Source organism: Hemitrygon akajei, chromosome 3 (genome assembly GCF_048418815.1).
Source record: "Hemitrygon akajei chromosome 3, sHemAka1.3, whole genome shotgun sequence".
Taxonomy (NCBI): Eukaryota; Metazoa; Chordata; class Chondrichthyes; order Myliobatiformes; family Dasyatidae; genus Hemitrygon; species Hemitrygon akajei.
In genome coordinates, this window is record NC_133126.1 from 3,485,969 (window position 1) to 3,501,609 (window position 15,641).

Genomic DNA, 15,641 nt, shown 5'->3' on the forward strand with positions numbered 1-15,641 from the left:
CCATTGAGACCTGCCCCGATGCTCACTGAGCGACTAGAGGCTCAGTCCTCGCATAGACAAACACATATAGAATATTAGTAAAAACACAGCTATATATGTATATAGCCCAGACCCTTCAGTACATTTAAAATCGTCAGTCGGTTACATCTGCACAGCGCTGCCCGCAGTGGAATGCACCAGCTTGAATGCCTCTCCTCTGGCACTATAAGGCCTTGACTCCACTGAGTTCAGCAAAAAAAACCTGCAGTTAACCATTATAAATGTTGTCTTCCTCTGAGCAAAACCCTATGATTACAGCACCAGCTTCGTTCTGGATGCCATAAGAACATAAAAAACAGGAGCAGGAGTCGGCCATCTGGCCCGTCGAGCCTGCTCCACCATTCAATAAGATCATGGCTGATCTGGCCATGGACTCATCCCCACCTACCTGCCCTTTCCCCATAACCCTTAATTCCCCTACTATGCAAAAATCTATCCTACTTTGTCTTAAATATATTTACTGAGGTAGCCTCCAGTGCTTCATTGGGCAGAGAATTCCACAGATTCACCACTCTCTGCGAAAAGCAGTTTCTTTTCATCTCCGTCCCAAATCTACTCCCCCAAATCTTTGAGGCTACTTCCACTGGCAAAGCCTAACAGCTCATCCCCTCACTCTGGGCGGCTACAAACAGGTAACGCCATGGCTCCTCTGCCAACTGCCCCTGCCCTCATCCTATAAATCAGTGAATGAAACTTACAGCGTACCAGATCAACAATGTCTAAAGGGGTTTTGCGATCACAAGAAAAGCAAACACACCGGCTACGCGCTGTCAGATTGTATGCCTCCATCGACTCAAGGAGCAGTACGTTGTGCAGCTCCTTCATTTTCTCCATCAGTGAACATGTTGCTGATGGTATAGACCAGCAGTACTTTAAGTTCTTAATGTGTCACAGGACCTTGTGATCAGTGGAAATACATTTAGATAGAACAATAGCACCTTTTGCTGACCCGGGAGAAATTGCTGTGACCATTCATGTTGTCATCTTGCAGAAGCCTATGGTGGGAGAGACTAAGCCTAGAAAACACAGACTCAGTATAGAACGGAACTGAGGAGGCATTTCTTTAGCTAGACAGTGGTGAATCTGTGGAATTCATTGCTATGGATGGCTGTGGAGACCAAGTCATTGAGTATATTTAAAGCAGAGGTTGATAGGATCTTAGTCAGGGCAGCAAAGGTTACGAGGAGAAGGCAGGAGAATGGGGTTGAGAGAGAAAATAAACCAGCCATGATGTAATGGCGGAGCAGACTCGATGGGCCGAGAGCCCTAATTCTGCTCCTGTGTTTAATGATTGAAGAGGCAAATTCTCTGGTTGTTTCAATTGCATGATAATTGAGTATTGTGACAAATGTCCCAGTTTTGTGCCAATGAACACATTTCAATCTTGTAGAGTATCTGAACAAGTCCAGGAGCAAAGGAGTAAAATTGCATTGTTCCCCTGGGGAGCCCGTTTCTTACTGTGGCTTTGAGGATAAAAACACGGAACACAGAGACTCTATTCATGATGACTGAGTCGAACTATTCCAGCATTTTGAAATAGATACAAATATTTGGCAGTTTTCATAGTTACTCACCCCATAAGACTGCCAGATTGATGTTGACCATCAAGCATCCATTTACATTCAGAGGTAGTAGTTCTACATGGGAATATTTTATTTGTTTATTTAGCAATACAGCATGGAATAGGCCCTGCTGGCCCTTCAAGCCACACCGCACAACTACAACAATCCTGATTTAACCCTAACCTAATCACGGGACAATTTACAATAACCAGTTAGCTTACCTGGTACATTTTTGGACTGTGGGAGGAAACCAGAGGTAGCGGGGAGAAGTGACACTTTCCACGGGGAGGATGTACAAATTCCTTACAGAGGACACTGGAATTGAACTCTGAACTCTGACACCCCAAGCTGTAATAGCGGCACGCTAATATTTGACGATTCTCAGCAGAGCAGCGTGCAAAGGGTTGCCACTGCCTCACCTTTTTTTTGTTTTCTTCTTGCACTACTTAATTAATTTACTTTTAAAATATATATTTGTTATTGTAATTTATTGTTTTTATAGTGTATTGCAATGTACTGCTGCTGCAAAACAACAAATTTCATAGCATATGCCACTGATATTAGATCAAATTCTGATTCCAATTCTGATGTTAATCCCAGTTTATTCTCTCTACATTCTCCTCAACTGCTGCCAGATTCCAGCACTAATATATATAAGAAGCAATGTATAGTGGCCAATTAATATATCATCCTGCATGTCTTTAGGATGTGAACAGAAATTGGAGTGCCTACAGTTACAAGCTGCCTAGCTTTGTGCAAACCCAACGCAGACAGTATTGGAGGTAAAGTTTGAAAGCGGCTGACTAGAGCTTGTGCAGCAGTGTCACAACTGTGTTGTATGCTGGTAGAGTCTAAATCTTGATGTTTGCCATGTGGGGACTGTGAATAAATTCAATTACCGTAGATGTCGGATTATAAGCCGCTACTTTTTTCCTATGCTTTGAACAGCATTGAACATAGCGGCTTATAATAAGGTGCGGCTAATAGAAAGTTTTTTCCCATGCCGCCAAAACATTTTGCCTCGTAACAGTAGACCAATAAAATTGATGAGTAGTTCACAGAGGTCCAATGAAATTGTACGATAAATCAAGCGCACTTCACAAATTATTGTAAATCAGCCATTTGTACTCACCCTCATCAACATGGAAAACACTCGAAGAAAAGCATATGATGCAGCTTTTAAGTTAAAGGCAATCAATCTGGCGGTTGAACAAGGAAATCGAGCTGCTGCGCGTAATCTTGGCATACATGAATCGATGGTGAGACGGTGGAGATTTAATTTGGGACTGCCGCTTCAGGTCAGGAATGGCTCACGTGATATTAGACAGCAGTACAAGGGAGGGAGGGAGCGAAACTGAGGATTCCACTGCACAAAAACAGTAAAACTCGTGTGTGAATGGTATCGGGCCAATAAGGACACAAGTGTCCGATGTTACCAAATACCGGTAGGTATAACAAAGTTTAGCCTTACCAAATATGTGTAGCGAGGGTTTGGTTTGGGGGAAAAAGGAGTATAAATAAGAGCAGAATGTAAGGGGAAGGCAAAACGCGTTCTGCAATAAAGCCACGCTGCACTGTAATCCGGTGTTGGTTGTCTCTCTTCCAAAACGAACACAGGGCAGAATTTGAAGCCCAACACGTGTAATATCTTTCTGTGTAAATATCTCATATTACAAGCGGCCGAAAATTCGGTGCGCCGAAAATCCGGTCCGCCGGAAATCCAGTGCACCGAAAATCCGGTCCGCCGGAAATCCAGTGCGCCGAAAATCCGTTCCGCCTGAAATTCGGTGCGGCCTAAAATCCGAAGCGGCCTGTATAATAAAAAAAATGATTTTATTTCTAAAATTAGAGCCAGCGGCTTTTAATCAGGTGCGCTCTGTAGTCCGGAATCTACGGTATTTGAATTCCAGCTTTATCAATTTTATAGACTTCCATTCGAATTTACAAGCAATGAGATTGTAAAACCAAAATGCACACTCAACTTTTTAGGAACAGCTTCTCTGCCGCTGCCATCAGATTTCTGAATGGGCAATAAGACCATAAGGTATAGAAGTAGAATGAGGGCATTTGGCCAATTGACTCTGCTCTGCCATTTGATCATGGCTGATGCATTTTCCCTCTCAGCCCGAATTTCCTGCCTTCTCCCCGTATCCCTTCATGTCCTGACTAATCAAGAATCTATCAACCTCTGCCTTAAATACACCTAATGACTTGGCCTCCACAGTCACCTGTGGCAACAGATTCCACACATTCACCACCCTCTGGCTAAGGAACCCACGTACATTACTTCAGTGTTTTACTTGCTCTCTTTTTGCACTACTTACTTCAATTTTAATATATATTTCTTATTGTAACCTATAGTTTCTTTTTTTAATTATGTATGGCGGTATACTGCTGCCGCAAAACAAATTTCACAACATATGCTAGTGATATTAAACCTGATTCTGATACCTGTGCTTCAATGCATGAACTGTTTTAATACTTCATTCTTTTGCACAGATGTCTTGACTGTGGAGCTATTCTTGAAGAATACGATGAAGAAACATTGGGACTGGCTATTGTAGTTCTTTCGACATTCACTCATTTGAGTCCAGACTTAGCAGCCCCTTTACTGCTAGATATACTGCAGTCCGTAGGAAGGTAATAAGAACATACATAGAACATAGCACATCACAGGCCCTTTGGCCCACAGTGTTGTGCCAACCACGTAACCTACTCTAGAAACTGCCTAGAATTTCCCTAGCACACAGCCCTCTATTTTCCTAAGCTCCATGTACCTATCTAAGAGGCTCTTAAAAGACCCTATAGTATCCGCTTCCACCACTGCTGCTGGCAGTGTATTCCACGCACCCACCACTATCTGTGTGAAAAACTTAACCCTGACATCCCCACAGTACCTGTTTCCAAGCACCTTAAAACCATGCCCTGTAGTTTTAGTCATTTCAGCCTTGGGAAAAAGTCTCGGGCTATCCACACAATTGATGCCCCTCATCATCTCATACACCACTATCAGGTCACCTCTCATCCTCCATCGCTCCACGGAGAAAAGGCCGAGTTCACTCAACTTATTTTCATAAGGTACACCCTCCAATCCAGGCAACATCCTTGTAAATCTCCTCTGCACTCTCTCTATAGTATCCCAATCCCTGCAGTACTCCAAGTGGGGTCTGACCAAGGTCGATTATATAGCTGTAACATTGCCTCATGGCTCTTGAACTCAAAACCACGGTTGATGAATGCTAACACACCACGTCTTCAACAACACTGTCTATCTGCGCAGCAGCTTTAAGAGCCCTACATGCACCCCAAGATCTCTCAGATCCTCCACACCGCCAGAAGTCTTACCATTAATATTAAATTCTGTCTTCAAATTTGATCTACAATCATTAGGACATCTTCATTACCCATCTCATTTAAAATACACTCAATGTTAGTTGCATTGGTGAAATTTTAGCAAAACAACACTGCTATTCTCCAGCATTTTATCTGAATTCATGTCTTCTAGACAAAAAACATTAATGACTCAGTTAAATTAATAATCAGTTCATTAAGTAACTTCTCATTTTTTTCATTTCAGACTAGCATCCAGCAGTCTTTTTTCTGGCCAGGCAGAAAGGTATTTACAAGAATTTGCTCTTCATCTCATGTCCTTGATATTTATTGCTTATTGATTATTTATTGCTTATTTCATAGTGCCTATGAAAAGTATTCTTTCTTTTCAAATCTTCTTATTATTGTTATCCAAAATACAAGAGTACATCAAAGTAAGTAACACTTACAATGTCTCAAAAGAGAAAAAAAACTATATTAAAGATTGAAAAATATGGTGACACAAAAAAAGAGAAGAAAAGAAAAAAACCTACTAAAGCAAGAAAAAAGTGAGGGGGAGAAAAGACCCATTAGGTGTTCAACCCCAGAGCCATGCGTCATACTAAAAGCTTCTAAAGATAAACATCAAACCGCCAGCAGAAAAAAAAGTATTCACCCCATTTGGAAGTTTTTATGTTCTATTTTTTTTAAAACATTGAATCACAGTGGATTTCATTTGACATTTTTTTGACACTGACCAACAGGAAAAAGACTCATGTCAAAGTGAAAACAGATCTCTACAAAGTGATCTAAATTAATTACAAATATAAAACTCAAAATAATTGATTGCATAAGTTCTCATTGCCTTTAATATGACACACCAAATCATCACTGGCATAGAAAATTGGTTTTAGGAGTCACATAATTAGTTAAATGGAGATCTGTTTTGGAGACCTGTGTGCAGTCAAGGTGTTTCAATTGATTGTAATAAAAATACACCTGTATCTGGAAGGTTCAACTGCTGGTGAGTCAGTATCCTGGCGAAAACTACAGCATGAAGACAAAGGAACACTCCAAGCAACTCCGTGAAAAGGTTATTGAAAAGCACAAGTCAGGAGATGGATACGAGAAAATTTCCAAAATACTTAATATCCCTTGGAATACAGTTAAGAAATGGAAAGAATATGATATAAATGTAAATCTAACTAGTACAGTCTGTCCTCAAAAACTGAGTGACAGTGGAAGAAGGGGACTAGTGAGGGAGGCCACCAAGAGACCTATGACAACTCTGGAGGAGTTACAAGTTTCAGTGGCTGAGATGGGAGAGACTGTGCATACAACAACTGTTGCCCGGGTGCTTCACCAGTCACAGCTTTATGGGAGCGTGGAAAAGAGAAAGCCATTGTTGAAAAAGAAACGCACAAGAAATATCAACAGAGTTTGCCAGAAGGCATGTGGGACACTCTGAAGTCAGCTGGAAGAGGTTTTATGGTCTGATGAAAGAAAAATTGAGCTTTTTGGCCATCAGACTAAATGCTGTGTTTGGCATAAGGCAAACACCACACATCATCAAAAACACACCATCCCTACCGTGAAGTATGGTAGTGTCTGCATCATGCTGTGGGGATGCTTCACTGCAGCAGGCTCTGAAAAGTTTGTGAAGGTAGAGGGTAAAACGAATGCAGCAAAATACAGGGAAATCCAGGAGGAAAACCTGATGCTGGCTGCTAAAGAATTGTGATATGGATGAAGATTTGTCTCCCAGTATGACAATGAACCCAAGCATAAAGCCAAAGCTACACAGGAATGGCTTAAAAATAACAAAGTTAATGTCCTGGAGCAGCCAAATCAGAGTCCAGACCTTAATCCAAATGAGACTTTGTGGTTGGACTAGAAAAGGGCTGTTCGCTCACAATCCCCATGCAATCTGACAGAGCTTGAGCAGTTTTGTAAAGAAGAATGGGGAAAAATTGCAATGTCCAGATGTACAAAGCTGATAGAGACCTATCCTGTAAATGATAGACTCATTTACAGACTCAAATGCTGTAAATGCTGCCAAAGGCGCATCTACTAAACACTGACTTGAAGGGGTTAATAATTGTGCTATCAATTATTTTGTGTTTAATAATTGCAATAAATTTAGACCGATCTGTAGAAATTAGCTTTCACTTTGGCACAAAAGAGACTTTTCTGTTGATCAGTGTCAGCAAAGAACAAATTAAATCACTAATTCAATATTGACTTTCAATTTCTTCTTTTAATTCAGAATTCTTCAGGTGTTTTACTGATTTCTGTATTTTATGTGTGTTTGGGATGGCGATATCTATTAAGTAAGTTGTTCTTGCTTGTTTATCCTGCAATATTATAACCAGGTGGTTATTATTATTGTTTCTTTCTTTTTGTTTGTTGAATTTGCTCAGTTTGTTTGTCCTGTTGGGGGCGGTCGTTCATTGACACTGTCGTGTTACTTGTATTTATTATGAATGTCCACAAGAACATGAATTGCATATAGTGACATATGTGTTTTGATAATAGATTTACTTTGAATTGCTTCTATTGCTTATAAAATTTTCAATCTTGAAGCTGTAATACTTCATGTAGCTGTTTAATTTCCTCTATTTATTTTGTATCTTAAGCAGCCTCTGTATCTCTCTAAGAGCTCAGTCAGAATGTGACCTTTGGTTTTCACTTCGTCAGCTATACTGTGCTGCCATATTTAATGTGCTGCTTTCGTCAGCTACATAACTAGTGCAGAGGCCCAGGATGACTGTGTGACTGATATTTCCATGTTGCTATTACAGCTTGTGTTACTGAGTTCAGAGTTCAATTCCAGTGACCTTTGTAATAACGTTTGTATGTTCTTCCTGTATGTATGTGGGTTTCCTCCAGGTGCTCTGGTTTCCTCCCACAGTCCAAACATGTACTGTAGTAAGTTAATCGGTCCATAAGACAGAGGAGCAGAATTAGGCTATTTAGCCCATCGAATCTGCTCCACCACTCAATCATGGCTGATCCCCAATCCTACTTAACCCCAAGCACCTGCTCTCTCACCATATCCTTTGACATTGATGCCCTGACCGATCAGAAAATTGTCAACTTCTGCCTTAAATATATCCATAGACTTGGCATGCCCAACAGTGTGGCAGAGCATTTGACTGTTTCACTATTCTCTGGCTAAAATATTCGTTCTTACCTTTATTCTGAACCCCGTGATCAAACTGTTTAAACACCTCAGTCCCCATTGATCGGCCATTTCAAACTGATCAAACACTCCTGTCCACATCGATCGTCCTGATCAAACTGATCAAACACTCCTGTCCACATCGATCGTCCTGATCAAACTGATCAAACAGCCCAGTCCACATCGATCACCCTGATCAAACAGCCCAGTCCTCATTGATCACCCTGATCAAACTGATCAAACAGCCCAGTCCACATCGATCACCCTGATCAAACTGATCAAACAGCCCAGTCCACATCGATCACTCTGATTAAACTGATCAAACAGCCCAGTCCACATCGATCACTCTGATCAAACTGATCAAACAGCCCAGTCCACATCGATCACCCTGATCAAACTGATCAAACAGCCCAGTCCACATCGATCACCCTGATCAAACTGATCAAACAGCCCAGTCCACATCGATCACCCTGATCAAACTGATCAAACAGCCCAGTCCACATTGATCACCCTGATCAAACTGATCAAACAGCCCAGTCCACATCGATCACCCTGATCAAACTGATCAAACAGCCCAGTCCACATCGATCACCCTGATCAAACAGCCCAGTCCTCATTGATCACCCTGATCAAACAGCCCAGTCCACATCGATCACCCTGATCAAACTGATCAAACAGCCCAGTCCACATTGATCACCCTGATCAAACTGATCAAACAGCCCAGTCCACATCGATCACCCTGATCAAACTGATCAAACAGCCCAGTCCACATCGATCGTCCTGATCAAACTGATCAAACAGCCCAGTCCACATCGATCACTCTGATCAAACTGATCAAACAGCCCAGTCCACATCGATCACCCTGATCAAACAGCCCAGTCCACATCGATCACCCTGATCAAACTGATCAAACAGCCCAGTCCTCATTGATCACCCTGATCAAACTGATCAAACAGCCCAGTCCACATCGATCACCCTGATCAAACTGATCAAACAGCCCAGTCCACATCGATCACCCTGATCAAACTGATCAAACAGCCCAGTCCACATCGATCACCCTGATCAAACAGCCCAGTCCACATCGATCACCCTGATCAAACTGATCAAACAGCTCAGTCCTCATCGATCACCCTGATCAAACTGATCAAACAGCCCAGTCCACATCGATCACCCTGATCAAACTCATCGAACAGCCCAGTCCACATCGATCACCCTGATCAAACTGATCAAACAGCCATCCACATCGATCACCCTGATCAAACAGCCCAGTCCACATCGATCACCCTGATCAAACTGATCAAACAGCCCAGTCCACATCGATCGTCCTGATCAAACTGATCAAACAGCCCAGTCCACATCGATCACTCTGATCAAACTGATCAAACAGCCCAGTCCACATCGATCACCCTGATCAAACAGCCCAGTCCACATCGATCACCCTGATCAAACTGATCAAACAGCCCAGTCCTCATTGATCACCCTGATCAAACTGATCAAACAGCCCAGTCCACATCGATCACCCTGATCAAACTGATCAAACAGCCCAGTCCACATCGATCACCCTGATCAAACTGATCAAACAGCCCAGTCCACATCGATCACCCTGATCAAACAGCCCAGTCCACATCGATCACCCTGATCAAACTGATCAAACAGCTCAGTCCTCATCGATCACCCTGATCAAACTGATCAAACAGCCCAGTCCACATCGATCACCCTGATCAAACTCATCGAACAGCCCAGTCCACATCGATCACCCTGATCAAACTGATCAAACAGCCATCCACATCGATCACCCTGATCAAACAGCCCAGTCCACATCGATCACCCTGATCAAACTGATCAAACAGCCCAGTCCTCATCGATCACCCTGATCAAACAGCCCAGTCCACATCGATTGCCCTGATCAAACAGCCCAGTCCACATCGATCACCCTGATCAAACTGATCAAACAGCCCAGTCCACATCGATCACCCTGAACAAACAGCCCAGTCCACATCGATCACCCTGATCAAACTGATCAAACAGCCCAGTCCACATTGATCACCCTGATCAAACAGCCCAGTCCACATCGATTGCCCTGATCAAACAGCCCAGTCTACATCGATCACCCTGATCAAACTGATCAAACAGCCCAGTCCACATCGATCGCCCTGATCAAACTGATCAAACAGCCCAGTCCACATCGATCACCCTGATCAAACTGATCAAATAGCCCAGTCCTCATCGATCACCCTGATCAAACTGATCAAACAGCCCAGTCCACATCGATTGCCCTGATCAAACTGATCAAACAGCCCAGTCCACATCGATCACCCTGATCAAACTGATCAAACAGCCGTCCACATTGATCACCCTGATCAAACTGATCAAACAGCCCAGTCCTCATCGATCACCCTGATCAAACTGATCAAACAGCCCAGTCCACATCGATCACCCTGATCAAACTCATCGAACAGCCCAGTCCTCATCGATCACCCTGATCAAACTGATCAAACAGCCCAGTCCACATCGATTGCCCTGATCAAACTGATCAAACAGCCCAGTCCACATCGATCACCCTGATCAAACTGATCAAACAGCCGTCCACATTGATCACCCTGATCAAACTGAACAAACAGCCCAGTCCACATCGATCACCCTGATCAAACTGATCAAAGAGCCCAGTCCACATTGATCACCCTGATCAAACTGATCAAACAGCCCAGTCCACGTCGATCACCCTGATCAAACAGCCCAGTCCTCATCGATTGCCCTGATCAAACCGTTTAAATACCCCATTCCCTATTGATTGTCCTGATCAAACGACTCAAAAACAGTTTAAAAAGTGTATCCAGATCGAGGGACACATTTAACTCACACACAAAATGCTGGAGGAATTCAGCAGACTAGGCATCATCTAGGAAATGAGTACAATTGATGTTTTTGACCAACTTTGCATTCAGCTCTCCATTCCAGATTCTGGTCATTGGTGAGTCAGCTGAGAGTTCACTGATGTTCCGAGGGACTGTTGAAGCAATCGAAGATCGTGTACTACTAATGAATCGAGGTCCTGCTCACCTCTATGTTAGATTATAAAAATCCAGCTCTGGCAATTGAGATCATAGTTTGGCATAAAAGATGGAATTTCATTCATCATAGTTCATCACCACAGGGTGAGGCTCCCTTAATATATCCTTTCCTCAGAGCTATTTACAAACTTTATTTTCTACTTTTGGATTACTGTGTCAGGGAATGGCTCTTCTGAGTTGAAATTGACTTTGGATTACACTGAGCAAAGAACGGTACCGCACAGCAAGTGTCCTTTCAGCCCACAATGTTATCCCAAACTAATTAAATTAGTAATCAATAGCCAATTAAACTAATTCTTTCTACCTGCCCACACTATGTCCATACAGGAGGTACAGAGAAGATGTCAGGGGTAAGTTGTTTATTCAGAAGGTGGTGAGTGCGTGAAATGGGCTGCCGGTCACGGTGGTGGAGGCGGAAATGATAGGGTCTTTTAAGAGACTCCTGGATAGGTACATGGAGCTTAGGAAAATAGAAGGCTATAGGTAAAGCCTAGGTAGTTGTAAGGTAGGGACATGTTTGGCACAGCTTTGTGGGCTGAAGGGCCTGTATTGTGCTGTAGGTTTTCTATGTTTCTAGGCTGAGTCCTTGCGCCGACTCTCTTCACCATCTTCTTCAGCATAATGCTCGAAAGAGCCACAGAAGACCTTGATGACGAGGACGGTGTCTACATCCGATACTGCACCGATGGCAGCCTGTTCAACCTGGGGTGACTACAGTCCCACACATTGGAGCAACTCATCTGAGAGCTCCTCTTCGCTGATGATGCTGCCCTTGTTGCCCGCACCGAGACAGCCCTGCAGCTTATAACATCCTGCTTTGCAGAGGCTGCCGAGCTCTTCGGACTGGAAGTCAGCTTGAAGAAGACAGAAGTTCTCCATCAGCCCGGACCTCAGGAAGATCACCACCCTCCCCGCATCACCATCGGCAAGGCAGAGCTGAAGACAGTCCACCAGTTCAGCTACCTGGGGTGCACCATCTCGTCAGATGGCAAGATCGACCAAGAGATTGACAACAGACTGGCAAAGGCAATCAGCGCATTCGGCAGGCTGTATGAAGAGTCTGGAACAACAAGCATCTGAAGAAAGGCACAAAGGTCAGCATGTGCTGAGCCGTTGTACTGACCACCCTTCTGTACGGCTCCGAGTCGTGGGTCACCTACCGTCACCAACATTGAAGTCCTCGAACAGGCGGAGGTCACCAGCATCGAGGCCATGCTGTTGAAGACGCAGCTGCGCTGGGCAGGGCCCGTCTCCGAGATGGAGGATCATTGCCTGCTCAAGATTGTGCTGTATGGTGAACTCTCCACTGACCACCGTGACAGGGGAGCACCGAAGAAGAGGTACAAGGACTCTCTGAAGAAATCCCTTGGTACCTGTCACATTGACCATCGCCAGTGGTCAACTCTAGCCTCAGATCGCAAGGTCTGGCAACACACCATTCACCAGTTTGTCTCCTCCTTCAAGAACGCATGCGGGGCTGGCCTTGAGAACGAAAGGAGAAGGAGGAAGAACGGTGACACAGCGGCACCAAACCCAGAACAGATCTTCCCTTGCAGCCGCTGCGGCCGGGTCTGCCTGTCCCGTATTGGCCTCGTCAGCCACCAGCGAGCCTGCAGCAGACATTGGCAGACCCCTTCCTAAATCTTCGTTCACGAAGCCAAGCCATGATGATGTTTCTATATCCCTCCATTTTCCTCACCTCCATGTGCCTATCTAAATGCCTCTTAAAAGTCCCTGTTGTATCAGCTTCTGTCACCACCACAGGCAACACATTCTAGGCACCCATCACTCTGTGTCAAAATAATTTCAACTTGAGGAAAAGATGCTGTCTGTCTACTCTATCTATGCCTTTCATAATCTTATAAACGTCTATCAGATTTCCCCCTCAGCCTCTGCTCTAGAGAAAACAACCCAAGTTTGTCCAGCCTCTATTATAGTGAGATTGTAGACCTATGTCCCTCAGAGTTCACCCCTTATCCATTTGCAGAGGGAATCATTGATTGCATGAGTAGGGTTGTGAGAAGGAACTTGAATTTCCTTGCCTTTGGAGGGGCTCTTTATACAATGCCTATTAAATACAGGTTAAATAATCTTAATGGTTATCAGGGTGTCTGTTACGTACCCCCTCCCCCAACCAGTCCGAATACAGATCTTAGATCTTGGAACTCTGGCTTTTGGGATAGTTGAAGACTTGCTGAGCTCCTGATGCACATCTACTGCCACTATCCGCTAACTTAGCATAGATGATTGAACCTCAGACTAATGTATTCTATATAGTTAATGTTCTGTGTGCAGTGTGAAAAGATTTCGCTTTTCATTAACATGCTGTTACTTTTTGGAATTATAGTCTTAATATTATATTAGCAGCTCAAAAATTGATAGTTTCCATTACATATTCTTGTAAATGATGGAACTTCCATCTTTTTGAATAAATTTTTAACAATGTGCACATTTTCTTTGAAGCATGTTGATTCCTGGCAACACTGCTGGTGTGGCAAAGCAGTTTCTACGTTGCACCTTTCATCAGCTAGCTCCCAACAGTATTCTTCCACAGCTATTTCAAAGCAACATCAAAGGTATTATTTTTCCAAATATGAATTGCAAAATGTTAGCAATAATATTTTGGTAATAAATACTAACATTTACTGTTCATTAAGCTTAGAAATAATCACAGGTTTCACATCTTTATGCTTTCTTTATGCATTACTTCTATAATTTAACTCTTACTTGGATACTAATTATACACTCATATCATTTAATAATATACTCATTGTAATTTGTCATTTTTAAATTATTATGTATTGCAATGTACCGATGCTGCAAACCAATAAAATTCATGACATATGCCAGTGATATTAAACCTGATTCTGATTTTGATTTAGATGGAAGCTTCCTTCGAACTTTGGCCTCGTCTTTGATGGACTTCAATGAGTTAAGTTCAGTGGCAGCATTGAATCAGCTCCTGGAGGTAATGCATGACATAGAAAGAACTTGCTCAATAGCATTTTTAAATAATGTTCTGCAATAGAAATAAATGTGATCCATTTATCTAGTTATGATGGAGTTGCATAAAACTCGAGTTCAGCCACTTAAGACCATAAGCTATAGGAGCAGAATTAGGCCATTTGGCCCATCGAGTCTGCTCCACCATTTCATCATAGCTATTCCAATTTTCCTCTCAGCCCTAATCTCCTCCTTTCCACCGCCAGTTTCCCTTCATGCCCTGACCAATCAAGAATCTGTCAACCTCTGCCTTAAATATACATAAAGACTTGGCCTCCATAGCTGCTTGTGGCAACAAACTCCACAGATTTACCACTTGGAGTATTGCATACTGTTCTGTTACCCTGTTATAGGAAGGATGTCGAGGCTTTGGAAAGGGTGCAGCCTGGATAAGAGAGCATGTGCTATAATGAGACATTAGACAAACTTGGGTTGTTTTCTCTGGAGAAGCAGAGGCTGAGGGGATATCTGATAGAGATTTATAAGATTATGAGAGCCACAGGTTGAGTAAGAGACAGCATCTTTTTCCCAGGGTTGAAATGTCTAGTACCAAAGGGCGTGCATTTAAGGCAAGAAGGGTTAATTTCAAACAAGATGTGAAGGACAGGATTTTTTTTAACACAGAGTGGGTGGGTGCCTGAATTGCACTGCCTGGGGTGGTGGTAAAGGCAGAGACATGTGGGACTTTTAAGAGATGGTTAGATAGGCACATCAATGTGAGGAAAATGGAAGGATATAGACATTGTGTAGGCAGAAAGGATTAGTTTAGTTCACAGTTTGATTATTAATCTAACTGGTTCAGCACAGCATTGTGGGCCAAGAGGCCTGTTCCTGTACTCTTCTATTTTTTTAGAATATTATTGCAAGCTAAATATGGAAAATATTAATTAAGCATCTTAACTTTTTGTGTTGTTACTTTGTGATGCAAACACCACACAGGGTTTAAACAACAAGAAGAATTTACCAGCAGGGGGAGCCATGCTTCGCTGTTTGGATAACATGGCTACTTACATGGAAGCTTTACCAATGGATTTACCAAACAATCTGTGGACTACAATCTGCAATCACTTTCAAACATTTCTGGCCAAGCTGCCATGCATATTGCCTCTGAAGGTAGGAATAATTTCGGGATTGGTTGCCATTCAGGAGAAATAACAAGTGTACTTCAGAAACATGAGAGATTTTGCAGATGCTGGAAATCCAGAGCAATGCACACAAAATGCTGGAGGAACTTAACTGGTCAGGGCACCATCAATGGAAGTGAATGAGCAGTCGACATTTCACTCAGCCCAAAACTTTGACAGTTTATTCATCTGCATAGATGCTGCCTGACATGCTGAGTTCCTACAGCATTTTGAGTGCCCTGCTCCAGATAAGCACGTTCTTGGTTTCATATTTTCAAACTTTATATTGGACATCTGTGCATGTGATGATGCCATTAATGTGTGTGGTGATAGAAACTGAATGTGGAAATTT

At 42.9% G+C, this 15,641-nt stretch overlaps 1 protein-coding gene across 1 annotated transcript in view; it reads left to right on the forward strand.

Annotated features, from left to right (window-relative positions):
• Positions 1-15,641, forward strand: part of LOC140724707 (protein unc-79 homolog) — a 436,731-nt gene that overhangs the window by 283,127 nt on the left and 137,963 nt on the right. The window contains exons 34-38 of the mRNA XM_073039156.1: positions 4,101-4,241; positions 5,179-5,217; positions 13,626-13,738; positions 14,045-14,130; positions 15,105-15,278. Coding sequence (XP_072895257.1) covers positions 4,101-4,241; positions 5,179-5,217; positions 13,626-13,738; positions 14,045-14,130; positions 15,105-15,278 — 553 coding nt within the window. The remainder of the gene's footprint in view (positions 1-4,100; positions 4,242-5,178; positions 5,218-13,625; positions 13,739-14,044; positions 14,131-15,104; positions 15,279-15,641) is intronic.